This window comes from Tinamus guttatus, unplaced genomic scaffold (assembly GCF_059628265.1).
Source record: "Tinamus guttatus ecotype Peru unplaced genomic scaffold, ASM5962826v1 Tinamus_guttatus_pri_ptg000419l, whole genome shotgun sequence".
In the NCBI taxonomy this organism is placed as follows: domain Eukaryota; kingdom Metazoa; phylum Chordata; class Aves; order Tinamiformes; family Tinamidae; genus Tinamus; species Tinamus guttatus.
The window spans coordinates 762355-785728 of record NW_028288953.1 but is presented as its reverse complement, the minus strand read 5'-3'; the positions used below and the strand labels follow the sequence as shown (position 1 = coordinate 785728).

The window sequence follows — 23374 nt, the reverse complement described above, 5'->3', positions numbered from 1 at the left end:
TTTTTTTTTTGGTATATGCTTGTTTTGCAACTTGATAAAAAGTGGTATTTTCCTCACTTTGGTTCCTATCTAATGAGTCTGTTATGCACATGCCAAATTCTAAGTAACTGAGCAGTTTTGCTGGATTCAGCAATGACGTTAGTCAGCTATCTCAGGTTAAATATATGCTTCAATTCCTTGCTGGCTTGCATGTTTTATCTGAAAGCACTCCACAGCTGTTAAATGTTTATCATGATGTAACCTGGTAAGCTGAGCTATCCATGCAACTCCTTCTCCCCAGCATGGCTTTCTTAACAATGATTTTTTTTTCTTGTAATGACCTTTGAATGTTGCTCACATGCAGCTGTGAGGCCAATTAGATATCTAATACTTGACTAATAAACCATAGGAAGATACTTTTGACAGTTCTTTGTTCATTAAGAATAGATACGAGATATTCTAGATTAGTGAAAGATTAGTGAAAGATAATTACATTGTTGTCAAAACCATATCCTGGGTTTAGAAGCAGTAGAATTTAGTGCAGATTCTTAGTCCTGCTATATCTTAGCTGTGGTTTTCCTGTTGGCATCATACATCTACAATGTTAACTGTTAACTACAGCTAAATAGGGTTAATTGTAAAGTGGTTATTAATTTCACTATACTCTGAGGGAATTGGGCCCTATAAGTCACTGTGGGCATGAAGTAACAGACAGTTAATTTAGTAAAATAAGGTGACAGGAGCTGTTCCAAATGAATTGTTTCTTAGGTGCCTTCTTGCTATTGAGGTGCAAAGACTGCATTTCACAGCAGTGGTTATGTGAGAGGTTGGTAGTTATTAATGCAACAGTAAAACAAAGCCCGCTGATTCAGTTTTTTTGTTTTATTATGGTTGGGGAATGATATGCCAACATGGATTATACCCTAATGCATTGAAATAAATATCCTAGCTTTTTAGCTATAGGATAACTTTTTATTTTTTTTTTATTATTATTTTAGGGCTGGTGGACTGGGTCTCAATTTCATTGGTGCTAATGTTGTTATACTGTTTGATCCAACCTGGAACCCAGCAAATGATCTTCAAGCTATTGACAGGTACATTCTCAAACTATAGAACTTGGTCCATGTTGTGTTCTTTTTGTTTTGATCCTATAGTTTTTTTTTCTTTGTGGCCCTTTCATAAGGGGGTTATAAAAATGCCAAGCTGGATGGCGTTTTTCCTGTGTTTGTCAGGGCGAAGTACATTATCACTGACCTTAATTAGAGTGTGGTGTTTCCAGAATCCATAAAGAAAACATCCATGTTCTTTTCAGCCTCACCCTCATGGATATTAGCCTCTTTTCATCACTCACTTCTGAGTCTGACATTATGCTACTGCAGTATTTCCAGGAATCTGGATTTTTCTTTTGGTTTTTTTTTGACCATATTGTTTCCTCAGTAAGGACAGACTTCTGAATAGCTAAAGTAAAAGAATCGTGGGAGCTTTCAAAATCCAGTTATCTGATATATTTTAATGAGCAAAAGTAAACTTGCTTTTGTTGTCCCATCCAACTCCATTTTAAGCCTCTTTTCTGATTTCCAAGAGGTGTTTATATATATCTATCCTACTTCAATAAGTCTGTCAGAAATTTGTATTGTTGAAGAAACTGTCCTTATGGAATCTTTGTGAGATTACGGTTCTACATGGTTCTGCTTCTTTGAATTTTCTGAAAGTAACCTATTAGAAGTTTAAGAGTCTAGTAATTTGAATTGGTTAACCCCTCTTCATTATCTATTTTAAAGCAGATAAGCAGTTCTTTAAAAAGTTAGGAAAGCACAGGCTGCCTCAAGTAATCCATGAGCTAACACAGATATCTTGTGCAAGACCAGATGTAGACATGGAGGAAAACAAACAAACAAAAGTAATGGAAGATGTGTTTTCTTGAGAGATGGGAGACAGGCCTTGTGATATCAAGAGATGAAAGCTTTTTCAGCTGCATAGGGCTGGGAAGAAAAATACAAAAGAATAAAAGGGGATGGAATGCTGAGAAAGCTTTTAAAGATAAAAAAAAATATTTTACTTATAAATGATTTAGAGTATTTCTGCTTTCCTGGAATTATGTTTTTTTTTTTTTTTTAAACTGCCCCTAGGAGCTCTCTTTATGTTTACTAATAAAGAATATGGTTTTCAATATGGCATTTTCTTTGCAGAGCTTACAGGATAGGTCAATGCAAAGATGTTAAAGTGTTTAGATTGATATCCTTGGGAACTGTGGAAGAGATGATGTACCTACGACAAGTCTATAAACAGGTAAATTTCACAAAACTGTTTAAATCAGTAATTGTTTTTAACTAGCCTATCACAAAATTTAGTTTATTGTGGTTTTTGGTTTATACTGTTATTAATAGATTTATGTAATTGTAAAACATTATATATTTATATAAATATAAAGCAATATTTCGTTCTACGTGCTTCTTTAACTTTGGACATGTTAAATAGGTAACATGCATTCATCAGCTGTTACTAAGGAGGAATCTGTTTTATTTACAGTTGTAAAATAACATCTGCTAGAGGAAGGTAGTACATGTGGCAGCCGGATTCAGGCAATTTTTTCCTTTGAAGGATTGGAGGGAGAGAGCAAAATCTTACAAAAGGCCTCTCTTTGCTACCTTTGCTCCTTTACTACCTCCTGTGTGAAGGAAAAGGAAGTAGATTGTTTGTAGCTATTGGCAACTATGAAGTTGCCTGATGAGATCTTCAGCTTGGAACAATTGCTCTGGGCTCTGAATTTTGGTGCCTGTTTTAACAGATTTTTAAACTAAAGACTGGGAAAAGCAAAGCAGTGCAAAATAGTGTGTAGTTCGAGGTTCACATTATCTAGCAACTGCTTCCTGTGAGATGGGACATACAGAAAATCAGCAAACTAAAATATCAAAAGCAGAGTAGACTGAAGACAAATAGGAAACTGGGCAAAATCTGAACAGTTTTTTTTTTCATACATAAAATATGCAAATCTAAGCAGTAAAATGGAACGCAGTATTATAAATTCAGGTATGGTCAGTATAGACATATAACATAAAGTGGGTGAAAGCAAGGAAATCAGTGAGAGACAGTCATATGTTGGATTAGAAAGACAGGGTAAGTGAGTTCAGTGAGTAACTCCTCTGAGAAAAAAAAAGAAATTAACAAGTTAATCTAAACTTTGAATTATCATCCATAAATAGAAAAAATATGGTACTGGCACTCAGTATCAATTACCGTGTTGTAATCATGACAGATTGAAGATGGAATGAGAAATGCCTTAATAGTGAGATTGCCATTACCTTCACACAGATTTAAGTAAGTGACAAACAAGAACAAGATTCTGAGACCAAAATATTTGGACACGGTATCTGATTTCATAGAGCACATATTCAGAAATTGCACAACTATAGGACTAAATCTTGAGTTGCTCTCAGGAGTGCATATGGCCTGTTTTAAAATGGTATGATGAAAAGTGTAAGAGAGACCGTAGCTTATTTGAATTCATTATCTTGCAGAAGTTGCAAGAATAGATCTGCTTAATTTTAACAAAATAAATAAATAAAAAGAAGAAACCTCTTAAGAGTATGTGAAGGGGCAAAGTGTTTTCAGCTAATCAGACAATTTTCAAAGATTTTTGAAACTGTATCCTAACAAGGCAAGTCAGATTTAAAAACACTAAAGTTTAAAAAGATTTTTGAGGAACTTAGGGCTAAAAGTATAAAAACTAAAAATATATTTTCAAACATGTCTGGAGAAGGAATCCTGTTGGAGTATCTGTGTGGGCATTGCTTAAGCAAAATTTAAAATGCAAAGAGTGTTTGTAGCAAAAAGACTCTTAAATACTACATATCCATATTCTTGAAGTGCTTGGAGAGTTTCTGTCCTTGTGGGAGATACTTCTGAGGATTTATCTCAAAGACAAGTACAAGTATTAGGCATTTCAGAAAGACTAAGAAAATGACAAATAGCAAATTAGCAGGACCAGCTGTATTCACTAAAAATCCTAAAAGATGGAAGCCATGCATTAGTGAGTCATTGGAGTTAATAATCTTGGGATAAGGGCATCCTGGATGATGCTGTCTGCTTGGATTTTCAAAAGTCGTACCCAGACTCCTTTTTGCATGTAGCCTTTTTTTTCTTTTTTCTTTCTTTTTTTCAAGTTCATGTAGAAAAAAAAGGCAAAACAAATCATTGTAAATCTGGGATTGTATGAGCGCATGTGAACATGTAACTTTTAGTAAACTATGCAAATGAACTCCTGAAGACCAAATATCATCTGTCCTGTGTGGGAATTGAATTTATGCAAAGTGCTTTGTCATGTTGTATTGTATTCTTACTGAAGGATGTACTTGATTTTAAAATCATTGCATTTTTTTTTATTAGCAGCAGACAATTGTCTGACTCTGTGAGTCAAAATCTAAAGTAAACAAAATTTAAATCTAAAATATATAAACCTAAATTAGCCATATATGTATTCTAAAAAGTAGTTTTGTAAATACCGTGAACAAGTTGAAAAATATGTTAATTTTGCCTAGCTGAAGTTTTCACCTTTCTTGTATAATTCAAGAAGCAGTTGCTGTCTTGGATATTCATTCAGTGCTAGAGAAGTAGCAGTGAGCAGACCTCCAGAACTATGAACTTCGTAGAGACAGTTACAAAAAATATTGCAAGTCTGGTATCCATAAAACCTAAATTTTGACATTCCTCCTGCTCAAGTCAAATATACCAATTATGTAAGTATTTAAAATTTGCAGTCGTTGGAATGCAGCTAAACCTTCCTGACTTCAAGAATGTTTGCGTTCTGTCTGACAAGCTGGCTATTTACTTGTCCTCTTCTCTTCCACATGGAAGACTTTATTAGTCACAATTCACTTAGCAATAGTGCATGGGAACTAAAATATTCAGAGGCCAGTAGAAGTAACAACATGATTTGATTTAGTGCTTGCCAAGTAAGCATACAGTACACCAAGGGCTATGAAAAAATATCAAGAAATAGTACTGAGGAAAGATAAGTACTCAAAATGCAGAGTGGGTATAGTAGGTGCCTAATACAAGACAACAATAAAGTAGAAATGTATCTTTTTTTTTTTTTTTTTTTTTTTTTTTTTTTTTTTAGCTCAGTCAAGCCGGTCAGGTTCATATTATACCACAATGGCAACATCTGCCAGGGAAATTAAAACAAAATATCCTCCCTTAGGAATTTCTGCCTGCTCCAACTAAAGCTGTGTATATAATGTGCATGCCAGGAAATTCTGACATGTTGTTGGAGCAAACACTTCTGAAATCTCTTGTGTTGTTCTGTTTTAGCAACTTCACTGTGTGGTGGTTGGAAGTGAAAATGCCAAGCGGTATTTTGAAGCAGTGCAAGGATCAAAGGAACATCAAGGAGAGCTTTTTGGGATCCATAACCTCTTCAAACTTAGGACTCAGGGGTCCTGTCTTACCAAAGACATTCTGGAGGTGTGAAATTTTTCCTTTTCACTTTTGGATATTAGTTTTACTTTTTTCATTTCCTAATGAAATAGTTTTATTTTGTAATAACTTTGAATGGGGGCGCTTTATAGAACAGAATTGTGAAACTTAGCAGTGCCTGCCTGTGCAATGCCTCAGATGAACTAGACCTGTTAACTTTTCTGTCTAATGTAAGTCAGAAAAGTTTCCTTACATCAAAAAAAAAAAACTCTCAAGTATGTTTGGTTTATAATACATAAGAGCTTGCTAATGCATCTCTCTTCCTTTAAAAAAAAAAACGAGTTTGGGTGTATTTTCAGATATTTTCAAGATATTCTCAACTTATTGCACAGATGTCTCCTATTCATCTTCAGCAATAATTGTCTTTAAGCCTGAATTCTTTTCACAGAATGTTTTTTTTTTGATCATGTGATGATGGTAACCTTTATATAGAATGTATTGAGATGAGGAAAAACTGTTTAATAAGATACTACCATACCATTCTATACTACCATATTTAAAAGATGTTGCAGGGTTAATGGGGATAACTAAGGCTTTACATTTTAGTCTAAGAAGGGTGCAAGCCCAGATCAATAGAGTGTAGTGCAAAGTGGGCTTAAGTATGTGTAACTTATTGTTTTCGTTTCTTCTTCTTTTTTTTTCTTTCCTACTCACTATGTTTGTTGCAGATGATTTGTATCTTGGAATTTATTGCTGTCTAACCCTCTCTTCATTTTGTTATCTTGCCTATACAAGGAGGAGGCTGGGGAAAAGACTGTGATCAGTGTCATATGCATAGTAGTAAGAGTAATGTGAGAAAAATATATTTTGGAGATTATCAGCTAAAAACTTCTCTGCTGAGATCTAAATTAAAAGATGGCATGTACTGTAAATACTGCAGTAGGTATTTTGCTATGGAAAAGAAGTCTAAAAATATGAAAACAGTATATGCACAATATCCTCCCACTTATACAGAATGTCATCTTTCTTGGTGGTAAAGGGTTAGATCAAAACAGCGGTAAGTTTGTTGCCTACATGTAAGTGTTGGTGACTTTGGTGATTCTACCCCTGATGCTTTTGCTTCTGTGGGAAGGAAGACTGATTCTTGGGGCTTTTCTTCATTAACTGAGAACAAGCAGTTACTGTTGTTCTGCAATATTCTTCATCCCTTATAGAGGGAAGGGCGAGTAGAAGCAGGAGTTATGACAGCGACTACATGGCTAAAGGAAGAGACTGCTTCAAGCATCTCAGAAAAGGTGAGCTGCTTGTCATGCATCATTGACGTGGATGACAATTAGTGACATGCTGTTATAGAGCAACATGTCTCTTTCTGAAGTATTGCTGAATAGCACAAAATAGGGATATGGATTGGGCAAACGGAGGTTGTTTTAGCAGTGGGCAACTTCTATTTTCTCAAATGCGTAATAAAGCTTTTTAATGCTATATTCATTATTATTCTTTCAAACATCGTCATATAATTTCCACTTAATTTGCTTTCTGTTTTTTGTCTATGTTGTGTTACTGTTTTGTATACTTTTGGAAAATACACAGTGAAAATGTGCATTCTTATACTACTTCAGAGTAAGGTTTTGCTTCATATGTAACATATGTTTTAAATAATGTGCTTTGTTTGTGATATCTAACTTCAGTGTAAATTATTTTTCTTGTTTTAGTGTGTACAACCAAGCTGTGAAGATGATAGAGATCTCCCAAATATTAAGACAGAATTAAAGAAAGGAGAAATTGATTTTTATGATGATTTTAGTGATGATGATATTCTGGAAATTTCTAGGAAAAAAATGGAGAGGAGGAAACCTTACACTGCAAATAATTCAATGATAGCACAGGGACAACTTTCTCTAATGCAGTGTGGCTTCTCTAAATTGTTGCAGAGAGAAGTCAATACTACCAAAGAGAGTGGTAGTATTGATGATGCTCATCGATCAAGTTCTCAGGGGCAGGCTGTAAAAACAAATGTAAATAACAAGAGGAGTGATTCCCACAATTACCAAGGCCATATCTGTGCTTTGGAGCATGGGAAAAGGACTGAGTCGCTAAATGTAACTGATAAACAGGATGCATATGGTGCGAGTACAGCCTCAAACTGGCTGGTTTTGTCAAACTCTGAGGAAGAAAACGACAGGGAAAGTCAAGATCAATGCCTTTCAAAGCAAAGTGATGTGGTCATGGAAACAGAAAACAGTTCTGATGAGAATGATGATGTCATCCTTCCTACCCAAGATCCAGCTCAACAAGAACCTGTGCTTACTAAAAATATTGAAATCTATAAGCGAGCATCTGAAAATTTTGAAAAGTCAGCAAAAAAAAAAGATGGGTTGTTGTCTGAGGAAAACAGTAAACAGCCTGGTAATACTGTGTCAGCTTTCTGCAAAATCATTTCTGTGGAAGACAATAATACCGAAAGAGATTTGAAGGGGGCCAGTGACATTAGTTATGAGTCTGATGATATTGAAATTCCTCATAATTCGGAATCTAGAAAGTTAAAAACTTGTAGCTCTCCAAAACGGAAACAAACACATGACCTTAAAAAAGAATTTGGTAACTTTTCCAAAACTCTACTGCAAAGAAAGAAGCAAAATAAACGAGAAAGGAGAAGTAATTCACAGAATATAGATGAATTTTCATCCTCAGAAGATAACTTCCCAGTTGAGAAAATTAGTGCTCGAAAGCAAAGATTTAAGTGTAAAGGCAAGAGAGTTCAGTTTGCGTCTGAAGTGCCTCGTGATACTAAAGATATCTCTGCTGCACGAATGAAGCCTGGAAATTTTTCTGTGCCTAGAAGTTCTGTGAGTAAAACAGAAGTTGACAGTCGGGATCGAAGACTGGGATCAATGGACATATATTTAGGTAGCTAGTCATTTCATTTAATTTCCCTTTTTTTTTTTTGTCTCATCTAAACTAGTAACTTTAATTTGTATCTGTTGGGAAGTTTTAAGATCTTTCTTTTATATATGTTTTTATTACACAATATAAATTAGTATTCCATTAAGTTACTTAGCAATATCTGTCTTTTTTCTTACCTGCTAGTCTTCCTTCTGTCTCTTGAGATCTTAACAGAACTGACAACTTTCAGGAAAACCTTTAAAAAAAATCTGCTTTTTCAGTGCAACTGTGTATTTTCGGGTTTTGGCATGACCAGCAGTTTTGATTATATTTCTCCCCCAATGTATCAGATGGTGTTCAAGAAGTGGCTTATATTCATTCGAATCAGAATGTGGTTGGATCCAGCAAGGCTGAGAATCGTTTGAGTCGGTGGGCAGTACGAGATGTCTTTGAGTTGAAGCAGTTTTCCCAGCTCCCCGCTAACGTAGCAGTCTGCAGTGCCGAGGTAAAGAGAAATGTTTGGGAAATGTTTTGGCTCTATTTTAATCTTTATTTATTTTTTCTTTAAGATGAAAAATAACAAACTTCTTTTTCTGTTAATGGCTGCCATGAATGAGCTAAAGCCTCAAAGGATGGGAGGAGGAAGGGGCTCAAATGGCATTCTAATAAATTACCATATTTACTTTTACATTGGTCAGTTCTGAAGGAGTAGTTGAGCAGCAGATGACCCTCTGTGAGTAGATTCGTTTTGATTTGATTTGTTTTGTGGGTTTCTTTTGGGGGAGGGGGAAGGGGAATGGTGAGAGGAATGCTACAAGTAAAGTTTGAGAATTTAAGTAGAAATTCTGTGCTGTTTTTCTCAATGAAACTTAAAAATCTTCATTTTGTCTTCAATCGTGTTAACAGAAGTTGAGCTGCCAGAGTGCAGAGTGTATGATGTCTCTGTGGCATAGACAGTCAAACATAAATCATTTCACAGAGTATGTGTGTGTGCTATGTATAAGTAAACATACAGTCACTGTAATGCATTAAATTGGCCATTATAGTCCATGCTGAAAGCTTAAAACTCAAAACTAGAATTAATTGAGAGTGTTGATTTCCAGTGACAGGTATGCTTTTTGTGCTTCTTGTTCATCATGCATCTTGCTTAAACTTTTTTTGGAATACATGCAAGTCTGGAATAAACTCAGGTACAGCTTTGAGGTTTGTGTTCTTACAGTGTGGTGGTTTTAATCTAGTTTAAACACGTGAGCAATTCACTTTTGGTTGCCGTATAATAGACATTTGTGGCCTTCTTGACTGATTCATGAGTTAGACCACAGCATAAAAAAAGTAATTGGGGAATGTGCAGGTTGTTTTTCACAAATATTTTAGCAGCCATCACAGAAGTCATTGGTTTAAGACCATGCCATTCTGGAGTGTTGAGCTTCCACAATAGCTAAAAGGGCCTTCCAGTGTTGTTGTTGTACTGTAATTAATTGAATCATTAGCAAGAATGCCAAAGAATTTTTACACTAGGAAGATCAAACCAGGCCAACACAGTGAAAAGTGAGCCCTTTTCAATTCTAACACATTTGCATTAGAATATCCCTTCTTATCAAGAAATTAGGTAAAAAATACTCAAGAAAACTGTAGAAAGATACTTACTTACTGGCAACGGCTGACAACGCTAACAAAATTCTAAAAAATGAAAGAAAAATTTGGAAAATGGTGCTGCATAGGAATATATGATTCACTATCTCCAAAACCAAAGCCTATGGGACTTCAGATTTATTTGTGTAATTTATATCTGTGTCACACGATTCTGTGCCACGTGCTCTAGGTGTCCCTGCTTGAGCAGGGGGCTTGGACTAGATGATATCTAGAGGTCCCTTCAGCCATTCTACAGTACAATTTTTACACTATATATTGCATTCTCTTGATTGTGTTTTCTATTTATGTTTTCTTCCTTCAGACGCAACAGCAGTTTTGTATTCTCTTAGAGATCTAAGTAGGAAGGAAAACATGAATAATAGCAGAAAGGTTGCCTCTTGATTTCATTTCCTGTTTTTACACAGAAATGTTAAGCTAGAAAAAATCACTAGATGGCCACCTGTTTTAAATGAGGAAATCTTGAGTTTTATGTCCTTTACTTAAAGAGCTGGTAGAGCTGCACAGAAAACTTTGAAAAATGATCTACTTAGAATGTTACTGCTATTATTTTCCCTATTTTTTTTTATTTTATCCTTATTTCAAAAGACATTATGTAAAAAGCAGGATCATTGTTTTTCTTCTGATCATCAGCTTTTCTTGGTCATTATTCCCTTACTTTCAGTTTAAGGTATGCTATTCATTGTCAGTGCAATTCATTGTATTAACATCAAGAAATTGCCAGTTCCAGAAGCGGTGTAATCAACAAGACTTTTAACAGGTTAAAATTGCATCATATGTAATATTAAAATATAACTGATAGAACTGAATTCTTAAATGTTTTAGGGATATAGAAAGGTATTATTAAATCCTGGAATGTTATTTGCAACATCTTGAGAGAAAAACATAGTTTTTACCAAACAGCTGAATTTTCTTATTGATTTCAATTTGTAGCATCATAGTTCTGACAGGTTGTCTTCAAGTGTTGATGTGCAACTGTTTCTCTCCTCTCTCTGTCTCTCTCTCTTTGTCTCTTTCTCTCTCTCCCCCTCCCACCCCCTCACCCCCCTTTTCTATCCTGGTCTCATTCATAGTCACGTGTAAATTGTGTTGTAGCCTTATTTAATAGCATTGTGAAATTTCCTGGACAGTGCTATGATAGTGTATTTTCTGCATGCCCTGCTTTCAGTGTCTCGTAAATGAACTGTCTAAATAGGAATGATCAAAAAGAGGATCTTTTTCCTTATAGTTCATAAGGGAGTCTCTTTGGATGAAGAGTAAAATATCTTTTTTACTCTTCAATACATCAAAGTCATCTCCATCTTCCTGTTTTGCCGGGCAGTCTTTCTATAATATGGATCTTCTTAATAACGTTCAAATGTATCTTTTGAGAAACTTATATCCTCAAAAAGAGATGAGCACTAAAGACTAACAGTGTATTCAGTTGAAGTGGCTGAGTTTTAAGTTGGGAAAATACTGTTTTTTCTACAAATCTTGGTTGAACATTAAGTAGAACATTTTTTGGTTTCTGCTTACATATGAATCTAGACTGAGAAGAGAATTAAACAGCATTATCAATCAACCACAAATAGCAGTGTCAGATCAATGTAGATTTTGAGGAGAAAGAACAGAATAGAACATATTGTTGCATGATAATCTCCTGCCAAGTGAACCACTATCTCCTGCCACTATGTTTATAATAATGCTGTTTATGTGGAAAGAACGTTAGGCTTCCGTAGGTAGAGGTGTTTAAGAGCCTTAATAATCAATTAAAGGCCAGTCATTCTTGTTCCATGGAGAGATGTGGCAGACAGCTGTTCCTGAAGATATTTTGGAGATACAGATTATCCCACATTACTGACTTAATAGTACATCTCAGTCAACCTCTCCGCTGAAGCCATTCTGTGTAGTTATAAAAATGTGTTGAACCTTGGCATTTTGGAAAGCAGTCAAGTGATGCCTTAGGGAGCAAAGATTTTTGGCTCTTTGTAGCCTTTCATAGTAATTTGCAAGCGTGGAGGCAAAAATGCAGGCTGTTTGTAACTTCTCCTAGCAAGTTGCCACACAGAGGCAAAAATACGGTTCCATCGCAATGCTGTGTGTGAGAGCCGCACCAGGTGTCAGCACTGTGAACACCTGGAGACAGAGAGTGCATGCTGCTCAGTGCAGCACACGGCTGCTCCAGGAAGAGCTATCCAGAGCTCACCCTTGTGCTTCTGCAGTCATTCACGTGACTGTAAAATACACTTTGTCTGATACCCCGGATAAGGTTATTCTTGAAAGGGGCTTTCTGGTCTTTTGTGAAGGTTTGAGTGAAGATTATCTTCAAAAATACATCCGTTGTAATAAATGACTCTTTCCTGCATTTTGTGTTGTTTTCACGCTTATTTAATTACATTGAGTCATATTTTTTCTGCATCTTTATTTTAGTTCAAGTACTTGGCACCTGTGTGAAAATACATTGCTATATATTGATAGCTGTTTCATGAAACTAACAGATGGTTATCACCATTTGTTAGAAAAAGTTCTTTGCATTGTTTTTTGTCTAGTTTGGTGACTGAAGAAAGGAGAACATTCAAAATAAAAGCTCTGAAAGAGGAAAGCGTGCAATAACCCTCTAGACTGGACAGGGTAGCCTTCTAAAGCTGCAGTAAATCTTCAAGGGAAGAAAAGGATGGTTATTGCAACTGTTGCACAAAGTCATGAGACACGTTTATACAATTTTTAAAAAAATCTTCTAGCATTATGAATTTGGGGAAAAAAAGTGTTAATGTTTTCTGTAAGGTCTTAGTCACCTGCTAAGTATTTTCAGGCATTTGCTCTCTTTTTCTTCGTGGTTACAGTTACAAAACATTTTTTTTTTTTTGTGCAAAAGTTTATGACTTATTTTTGGGTAACTTTCATTGTCATTTGTTAAGATTTTCTTGGTTTTCCATAATAAATGGAGGCCTCCCAGAGCCAAAATGAAACATCCTTTTCTGATGTTTCTAGTCTGTTGTGAATTAAATGTCAACTTTCTGTAATTAATTCACTAATTAATTTCTGTTAATTGGCACAAACAACCTGTGAGAAATATTTTACATAAGTCTGGAAGAGGCTTTCTTTAGTTCCTACAAAGCTGAATTTGCGAAGTATTTTTTCAATAGGGATCTTGTTGCAGGGGTTGGAGCATGAAGGGAGCTTTGGAGAAGGCTTAGAGATTTCACAGAAAAAAGCAAAAATGGGAACAGGACATCCTAAAGCTGGTGACATCCTACAGTAGAGTTCATTTACTCTTCTTAATACCTGGAAATGTATCAACCACAAAAACTGTACCTTTTGAAAATGTGGGGGGTTTTTTAAGCCAACTGCATGTTTTTAACTCAAGTTTACTTAAAGTTTTACTGAAAAGCAATGTACAAAGACAGCCATTCAATTGAGGATTAATCACTATGGCAACAGAAATGTGGTGACTGAAAAGGGGGAGGATATATTCTCCCCTCAGCTTCCTGCCAGCTGTCATATTCAACCTCTGTAGCATGAATTCTGGCCAAAATATAGACTGTGACCAGCTTTAAGAAACTATATCTGTATTTTTATAATTTGGTACAAGAATCACACAATAAAAGAAAACTTAATCCTCTGAATTGGATGACAGACATTTGGCACTCTTGCCAGTGTTTGGCAGAGAAATAACTGGATGCTTTGTAGTAAAACCTGGATTAATGGTAAACCCTTCTTTATGTTATTGCAATGTGGTGTAAATGAGCGAAGTAAGCATGCTGTCAGCCAAAGAAAAAATGTGCCTTTTTATCTCCAGTGCAGGTTAAGTGCTGTTGATAATATTGTAAATACTAAAGTTGTGTTATTAGAACTTCTCTTTATCGTATTTGTATTAAATTGACATTTTATAGATTATTTAAGCAAAGACTTTTGATCAGTTATAGTAATTCTGATTGCAGTGTGTTTGCACAGCTTTTGGGTTTAGCAAGCTTAGACAGTTGTTTACAATGAGTAGACTTTTGGGAGATAACATTCCATTCTACTTGTTCTTTTGGGATGGAGAAGCTATTCAGCTTTAATATAATTGTTCCCAAATGATCAGACTGTACTGCTGCTTTATTGAGTTTACTGTTTCAGCTTACAAAAAGAATTAACCATTTCAGGATGTCTTTCACTTTTTTTTTCTCTCTTTTTTTAGTGCAGTGAGTTGTTTATATGTGGTATTTTGTGAAACACATAGTTAGATTTTCTTTATGGTGTAACTGCCTGGATTTTAGTTTAATTCTCTTTGTTGGAGAGGTCAGGGCACTGTAGAAGATAGGTGCCAGTTTACAGACTTCTGACAGAATAAGCAATTGCCTGGGTTTTGAATTCAGACAGACTGATTATCTCATTTTCAACAGTATGATAACTATATTGATTTATATCCAGGTTTTTGGAGCAGAAAAATGATGTATTACTTTTATGAATTTGTTTTGTTAAAAAGTCAAGTTATGGCATGAAAATGCTTCTGAGAAATGCTTGTCCTGTGCCAAATTGGAGAAGAGACAGTGCGACTCAGAAGGTAACGCAAACCAGGAGAAGCCCATCCTTGGTTGACCTGACAGTCTGCTCTTCACTGCTATGGCAATTTGTCCTTGGGCTCAGTTGAACAAGTAAAACTGAGAGAGATGACAACCAGGAGAAAATATGACTTAGGATAAGTTTAACTGTGTTTTTGTAGCTTAAAGAATATTTTAGCTTTTGTTCTGCTATGGTATTACCAGGTACTAGATTATTGTCACTGTATGAATCATCAACATCCTGAATAGTTTTGTGTAGTTCAGCAGCTGCAGGAATAAAATGCAATTTTTCCAGAGCAGTTGAAATTTAGCTTCATTTTCCAAGGCAGCTAAGGTGGTGAATATTATCTTCACAATTACATCATATTTTTATTTTGCGGTCCTGTTTTATTTGAATGATAGACCAGTTAAGTGTGAGGGAGACAGCATTTCTCTAAGGCAGCTCAAATTCTAAGGAAAAAAATGATGGGCATTTTAGAAATCATTATAAAATATGATGGTGTTCAAGCTTACTTCAAGCTGTGAGATGTATAAATCACCTTTGAAGTGCATCATTTGTTCAGTACAATATAGATAGAAAGCAATTTTGACTTGGTTAAGAATTAACTGAAAATAGGCGTTTTCTGATTATATGCTCTAGATACCTATTATATGTATGAAGGTATGGACTTTATTTTTAAAGCAAGAAGAACCAGTATTTAGCCATCTCTGCTGATAAAAAGAAGAAAAAATTATTACAGTTTTATGTGAATGTCATAGAGAATTTCATAAGATTTTGTTTATTATTTGGTTGCAAGTGAGTTTGAAAAGGAAACTCTTAACATCTGTACTGTCTTTTCTGCTTTTATGTGGCACTGCTTGTGGCACTGTAGAGGCACATCACGTAGTCTCTTAACCAAGGAATGAGAAGAGCACGGACTGAGCCGTATGGAGGATTAATCATTTTCTATTACTTTAATTCATATTTTGCAAGAATGGCTTATGCATATGAAGTACAGGATAATATCAGACAAATAAGGCCTGTGTTGTAATGTAAATACAGGTTTTGATGTAGGAGGAGTGTTGGTGTAGACATGGCAGACAAAGTTCCTGATAGAGAAACAGAAAATAGAACGTTGTTGGAAGGAAGATGCTGTCAAGAAGGAGACTTGAATCAGTAAGTTATAAGGCAGCCACTGAAAGGGGGATTCAGAAACAAGTAATGCATGAGAGGGAAGTCATTTGAGTAGCCTTAGAGCAATAAGTCAAATGGTAAAAGAAAGCATAGTAATAAAATGCTGAAAAGTAGACAGAGCTTTTCACCTAAACAGTAGCCCTAGTAGAAAGATGTAGGGCGTCATCCGGGTGTCTCTCAGAATAATGGACTTTAAAGAACACCTTAAGAAAAACTGAAATAAGTATTTCTGTTGGGCTGACAAATTTTCTTACAGAATCCAATATATATAGAGACACCCAGATGTGTCTCTGTATATATATATTTATGTAGGTGTATATAATCTATATATATCCCCTTATATACATATATATGTGTGTGTGTGTATATAGATATATGGGGGAGAGTTGCTTTCAATTTTCAAACTTTCAGAAATACTCACAAATTCAGTAGAGACAGTTGTGCTACAGTCTAACTGGGCACTATTTAACCTATTGGCTTTAGTCCAGACAACCGAGATGAGCTGTTTAAGAGTAATTTGCAGTGGCCTTGAGCTTTTGCTAGTATTTGCTCTTATAGCTCTTGGGATAGCTGTTTATAGTAAATTTTTCTATGTTTTGGAATAAGCTTTCAGCAGCTTATTTGGGCAGAAGAAGAGGAGCTACATGTCTGCATGGTGGTTCTCTGTTGTTTTGGATTTGCCAGTGTTGGTCTATGTACTTTGAAATTTTGTACTTGCAGGACCAAATAGACCATTTCTAGGTTTATTTATAATTAGTATTTCTACAGGAATCCTGATTCTCTGCAAAGAAAAGCAATTTTATAGCTTTCAGTATGTTTACAAGATTTGGCTTTTTTCCCAAAGAGAGAGATTTTTAATCTTCTATGTTTGAACACATGTATAAACCAAAGTATTGCTGCTTTATATACTTTGGTTTTGTTTATTAAGAGGTAGATGGATGCACATGTATGAGAGTTTAAAATACTTCTAGAACAGACATTGACATGGTTAGGCTTGAATTTTACGCAAGATATGTTTACATGACATAAATTATACGGCGTTCACATTACTCCATTACTCAACACTGAGCTCTGAAAGCTGTAAATACTATTCATTCAAAAACTTAATCAAAAATAGCTTATTTTAAAACCAATATTTTTTCTTTTAAAATACGTTTTCCAAGTAAAGTTTTGTATTATCCCTGCATATCCAAAAAAGAATACTTGTAAATATTTTAAATGTATACAGAATGAGCAAGATAACTGTAGAATATTTATATATGCCATAGATAACATCTGCTAATTCCTAAGCTTGTTGCTATCATCATATCATTCCAACTGGGAGGTAGAGAGCTTTTTCATCTTAAACAAAGCCTTGATTTTAGGTTGTGTAGTTTATTTTTTAGTAGCGCAGTGAAATTTTAATGTTTAGAGTTATGCATTTATCTTACAGAAGTGAAAATGTATGTCTGTAGGTCCCAGAGTATTAACATCTCTGGCTATATGCTAGTTTGAACTTACTTGCCAAAGTAGTGGATTGAGAACAGATGCGAGATCCTAAAGCTGAAGAACTTTGTGAACAGCTCATGGAAATTAGGAAGTGGACATGAATCAAATAGAAACACATTGGGAGAAACGCTGTAGATCAAAAACCAAAGTTTGAATGTTGGATGACAAGGTGTGAACACAGTTTGTGTTTTCGTTTGAATAATATTGTGATTACTTGTAGTTTTTCTTTTCAAGTATTTTGTGAATCCAGGAAGATGCTATATTAAGACTGTAACCTGTTGGCAAAGACATTTTTCTATATTATAATAATACATGGAGCGTCTAACTGACATTTAAGTCCTGTTGCACAACACAAAGTATTTGTACACTCACGTCTTGATGTGTTATAGAGCTTTAAGGTCCTTCATTTGTCTTTACAACTAAACTGTATTTTGGAAGTAAAAATATCCCATGTTACACATGATGTAGTAACACTCGCCTTCATTGTTGCAGGAAGCTTATATCCAAACAGGGAATTTATGCTGGAGCTCTGACTCTGTGTCTTAGCACCCAAACCACTGAGCCCTATCTGAGAATGGCAGTAGTGGTCATTATAGAACTCATCATTATGTCAAAAAAATATATTTTTGTGTCTCTTTTTACTAGGAAGATGAAGAGAGCCCAGAAGATGAGATAGGAGGGAAGAACAGTATTACCAGAGAAGATACTTTGGTGAACAGCAAGCAACATCACCTGTTTGTTATGCATCCTGTAACCCAGAAAAACAAAAAAATACACAAAATAGGCTCAACCACGTTCTTGTTTGGAAGGACGCCCAAAGAAGTCCGCAGGTAAGACTGTCATAGTGCAATAGAAGTAAAATTCTAAATTTAAAAAGAAATTTCCTTTGAGCAGTTGCTTTTTTTCTGTTTTTGTCTTTGTGCTTTAGCCATACGTAGAGGATACTGATGACTTTCTATGGCAAGAGCTAACGGGAAACTTCAGCTCACACTATACAGAGAATATTATAATTGATTAATAAAGTGAATTGAACCCACAAATCCCTCTAACATGTTGATTCAATATGTCATACATTACATTGCTATGCAGATGCCATCACTATGGGATTCATGGTATGGGCACCATGCAGTACTACAAACTAAGATTTAAAGTGTACAGAAACAAGAAATCTTACAGTGTGAAATTTTGACTGGCTGCTGGTTTTGCCAAGATCTCACCACTGACGTTGAAAGACTGTTTAAAGAAAAAAAAAATCAAAAATGTTTTTGCTGTAGCAGGTGGCTCAATATTTATTTATAAGATTTCTTTTAATGTGTCATTTTCCTGCTTGCGTCTTTGGAAGGGTGGTCATCTTTCAGTCTTCTCAGGTTTTCCCTCTTCCCAAGCTATTACTATGATTACCATCTAAAATCTGAATTGTAATGGTACATAGATAGAAATGCAGTAGCAGAACGATAAGTGGAAACAGAATGGAGAAAGTTGCTGCTAACTGGGCAATCCTATAGAAGTGGGATTTGTGTATATATATATTTTTTATTTGGTGTTGGGACTATGGAATTACTAGATAGGAGATGTGATGTCTAAGTAATATGTCAGTTTTCAGAATCTGTCATGTTAGCTAGCGGGCTTCAACTGCCCAAACTATTAATGAAGTGCTGGAGTTATTTACTCTTACAGATATTGTAAATTCTGAACATTTAAAGGGGAAGTAGAGGAGAATCCTCTGTGCTAAAATTTTTCGAAAATATAACCACAGCTATCAGTAATTTCTTGAGATAATCTTCAAAGGTAGTGAAGTGACAGAGAATGTTATTACAGGAACTTAAAGCCATGTCTAACAAAAGGTTTAACTACCTCTAGATTAAGTGCTCCTAGGCGTTAGGCAAATCAGTTTGCTTCCAGATACAACCCGGCTGTGCAGTGCGCCCAAACTCCCTGCACAGTGAGTGTGAGTCACTGGGTGGCTCAGGCGAGGTCGGCTGTTGCAGTCAGAGAGCTGGATGAGGCGCTGTCTGCAGTTGCCACACTCAGTGAGGATGCCTGGAGCTTCATGCCCCGTCCCCAGGAGGGGAGCATCAACCCACCTCCCTCCTCCCACTCACCTCTGCCCCCAGAGTACAAGTTATCCTCAGTGTTGTCTCCTGCCTGACTTGGATCTTGGCCTTTTGGCAGTAGACAAACATTCCACAGATAACTCGATAGGCAGAAAGGACAGTCCCTGATTGCTGAGACTTTGTTTATGCAGGTCTAGTTTAAAAAGCTTTAAAAGGAGTTTGAGAAACTACTTTTTCTTTTCTCTGAAAAACACTCTATCATCCATCTATATACCTCTTTCAGTAGCTAAATACCCTCTGAAATCTGGGCCTTTGGAGAATAATCTTTGGTTGCACTGAACGTCAGTGAATCCTCGGCTCTTAAACTGAGGAATTTGGGGTTTATAAGTTACTTTAGCTCTTCTAAAACCAATAGTTACTCTTTCTTCTTTTTGGTAGTAAAACAAATACTGCTTCTAAAGGAAATTACTCTTAGTGATTGCTTTTTGGCATATATGAGGTTAATGAACTCGGCTACTTACAAGCTTTTTTTTTCCTTAATTTTAAAAAGTATTTTTCCTTCCTGATGATATAGGAGACAATTTGAGGAAATGGTATCCCACTTTAAGATGGGATCAATAGAGGAACTTGCAGAGCATCTCGCAGAAGCTACATCAGAAACGCGTCAGAAAATGTTGAAAGAATTTTACATTTCCAAGTATCCAGAGACAGAGGCTTTCTTTGCTGCCAAAATACCAGCACATGCTTCAGATGAGGAAGAAGTGTGGACAAGGCATTCCAGAAAAAGAAAATCTATTGTTAATTTTGGAAGATCCAAGTCCAGGCCTTCCTCAGCCAGGCATTATCTTCTGAGTGGAGCTACAGAAATATGCAGCCAGCAAAGAAGTAAAGGAGAAGCAGAGCAACTTCACAATGACTCCTGCATAGAAGATACTGCAGAAGTTAATGCAAAATGTAAACAATCGCCCACTGTTGCTGCTCAACATATCAGGAGGGGAAACAGTCAGGCATTCAAGGATTTTATGGCATCTGGCTCATTAAGCAGTAAATCAGAAATAATTGAGGTGCTGTCTGTAAATGGCTGTAAAGGACAGCAGGACTCAGAAGGAACACAGCCGCCAAGAAAAAGATCCCTGTCTCAGTCAGAAAATGGAGAGAGAAAAGCTCAGGCTTGTAAGAAAAACTCTTTTGTGGACTTACTTGGAGATACCTCTATTCTCAATGACTTCTTCAGAAATGATGGAAATGGGTCTACAGAATTACCAAGGAGACTTCCTTCAGGGCAAGCAGAAAAATCAAAAGGGAGACCAAAGGATTTCTGGGACATGCTGAATGAGCAGAACGAGGAAAGCCTCAGACATCTGAGAGACACAGCAGCCATAGAGAAGCTATGTGAAAGAGCACCTCTTCTTCCAGCGACAGAAAAGAAAAAAGTATGTGAAAATTCTCTTTGGAAAAAGAATGAAAACTTTCTTTGGAAAAAGTACTGTCCAGATGATTAAGGATGAGTCATCTACTGTTACATCTTGCAATGTAGTAAACCGAAAGCTTTCTACATGAGTTGCACTAAGATTGTTTTAGGTAAACAAATATTAAGTAACCCTAACTTAAGCAGTATGCAGTGAAGCATACGATACTTCCATGAAATTAAAGCAAAGTGATGATTTTATATTTGTGATACCACTGATTCACTTTTTTACATTTGGTGTACAATGTAGTATTGTATGCTATGACATGCTAATTTTAAATTAAACTCTTTTAAAAACCCTCTCATTGTGGTCTGCTTTGTTTTAAATACTGATCTTATTCCTACAGTTATTGCCTATACTACATTATTTTCCCCTTTGTTTACATCTGGCCACCCTCAGTCATCCTGACAGAATTTAACATAGAAACCAAATTTGGCAGTAATACTGCTCATATTCTCTGGGCTGCTGGGCATGTCGGTTCGGGGACTTCCTGAAGCAGGGGGATGTCACTGAGTCTAGTAGCCCTTGGTGTATATTTTTTATGTGACTTTGCTCAGTGTCTCATTCTAACGAAGCCTCTTAGTTATCTCCAGTGTCCTATGGTAATGAGTTCCTCAGCTTACCTAGTGTGAAGAGCCACCATGTTATGTTTGTTCACTCTGTTTTTTTAATGCAAGAGCTACAGTACTTCAAATGATGCCACATTTCAGGCTGTATCTCGGTGTGCCACTTTTCATCCCTTGGTGCCACCTGATTTATAATCTACTCCGTGTCTCTGTCAGATAGTGGACAATACTTGGCTGCTCTTCATTCTTGTATGCAAGGAAAGGGGAGAAGTATGATTTTAAAAGGAATTTACTATTTACTAGTGAATTTCAGTAAAAAGCTGATGTCCCCTCAGTGTTTGGGGCATGCTACTGTTTCTTATGTCTGCATTTGGTTGTTTGGTCTGCAAAGAAATTGGTGGGACAATTATGTAAAACAAACATGCCTTATATTTGAAAAGTATTTTTTGTATGATTTAATAAATGTTTCCTTTTTGTGAGCTTTATATTCTTAAAAATATTTTTAGTACAGTATTGTGTTGCATATAAACTTAGAAAACAGGATGCAACTGGGCACACGTTGCAGGTTTGGGATTTTTTTTCAATTTTTTTTTAGATTTTTTTTTCCTTTTGTTTCTTTGTTTACACATTAGTATTTTAGCATGAGCAGTTTAATGGGCATCACCCAGACCTGCATAGTCACTTTTAAAAACACGAGGCAACTCTTTCTGAAGAAGTAGGCAGTAATCTGGATATTGAAGCAGTTCTGTTGACATTAAGACTTACTGTTAAGTATGTTGCAGCATGGATTCAGCTTGTGCTAACGGACAGAAGCTTTGTCAGTCACTTTATACATGCGTAAAAATAGTTCTTACTGTGCTACATCAAATCACTCCAAAATGTATGATACTGGAGAAATGTACAGTTTTCATCCTGAGGGCTCTTTAGAAGAAGGAAGGTCTTGTGTCTAGGACATGAAATTCTAACTGAGCTGTCCTTTTTATTCTGATGTGCAAATACGTTGGTCACATTCATTGCATGTATAAAAGGGACTTTTCCATCTGATGGAAGCGATTTGCTTTTTTAACCTTAGCTTTTGCTACAGAAAGGTATCTCACTTAAGTTGTGAGCTACAAATATGAAATTAAATTTGCTCTTTAATTTTTGTCATGGTGTAGCTGTACTGGGGCTAATGTCGCTCTTAGAGCGCATAGGTCATTAATTCCTAGGGTCGCCAGGCATCTGCACAGGAGAGATGATGAACTGGTTTGAAACTAGGTGTTGGGATGAACCTTCACCATGAAGTGTTGTATTGCTACAGGCCTTCTGGGGAAGTGTTAGGTAGTTCGTGAAATTCCTTCCGGCAGCTCCTGCTGTGTCTGTGCTAATTTCTATTTTAACATGTTGATTTACATCCTTGACAGAGTTCCAGAGACTTTCCTAGGTGGTTCCTGCTGCAGAAGGGATTAAACTGAAAATAGGTAAGATGTGTAAATAGTCAATAGAAAAATATGAATGCATAGAGAGAAAGATGCGAGCAGGTAGTGTGATTAGCACAGCACTTTTTCTCAGTGAAATCTGTGTCTAATATGAAACTTCCTTTAGTTGTCCCTAAGCTGATGGTACCAAGTTGCTACCTTACAGACCCTAGAGGATTTCAGCGCTTTGCTGTGCCTCTTTGACATTGCCTGAGCACTCAAGAGCCTTGGAGTGCCTTTACTCCAAAAGATGCTGTGCGGTGCTCTTCCTTTCAGCTCTCCACTGCCCTGGTCTTTGAAAAGCTAATGGGCTCTAGTGCGTAGGAAAGGTGTGAATCTGTGAATAAATGGCACAAGTGGCTAAAATGTCTTTCCATCCCTACTCAATTCCAGATAAAATAAAAGGGAGGAGTGGGGCAGGACAGGTAGCCTCGTTCTGCAGACTTAAGTGGAGAGTTACGCACATAAATCAGATGCTCTGAATCAGCAGGTTTCCCATCGCCAAGGAATACATACAGAACCTGTGTTCATGACTAGATGTCACTGTTTAACTTATCCCTTGAGCCTGTTTTGAAGTAGTTGTGGAAATAGTCTGGCTGGCATTCTGTCCCTGTGAGTGAGCAGTATCTTCTGGCACGCAGTGGGCCTTAGGGGAAATGTTTGTATCTCAGCTCTACCATGGGGGCCATTGACAAGGCTTGCAGCAGGGTGAGGTG

General features: G+C 36.3%; 1 protein-coding gene across 1 annotated transcript in view; it reads left to right on the top strand.

The window, feature by feature from the left end:
• The window catches only part of ERCC6L2 (ERCC excision repair 6 like 2), a 44251-nt gene extending 23414 nt beyond the window's left edge, over positions 1-20837 (top strand). Inside the window, 9 exon segments of the mRNA XM_088531446.1 lie at positions 978-1073; positions 2169-2268; positions 5290-5442; positions 6609-6689; positions 7107-8301; positions 8628-8782; positions 17758-17942; positions 19741-20665; positions 20667-20837. Of these exon segments, the coding sequence (XP_088387572.1) occupies positions 978-1073; positions 2169-2268; positions 5290-5442; positions 6609-6689; positions 7107-8301; positions 8628-8782; positions 17758-17942; positions 19741-20665; positions 20667-20726 (2950 nt within the window). The 3' untranslated portion in view covers positions 20727-20837.
• Positions 20838-23374: the final 2537 nt, after the last annotated feature.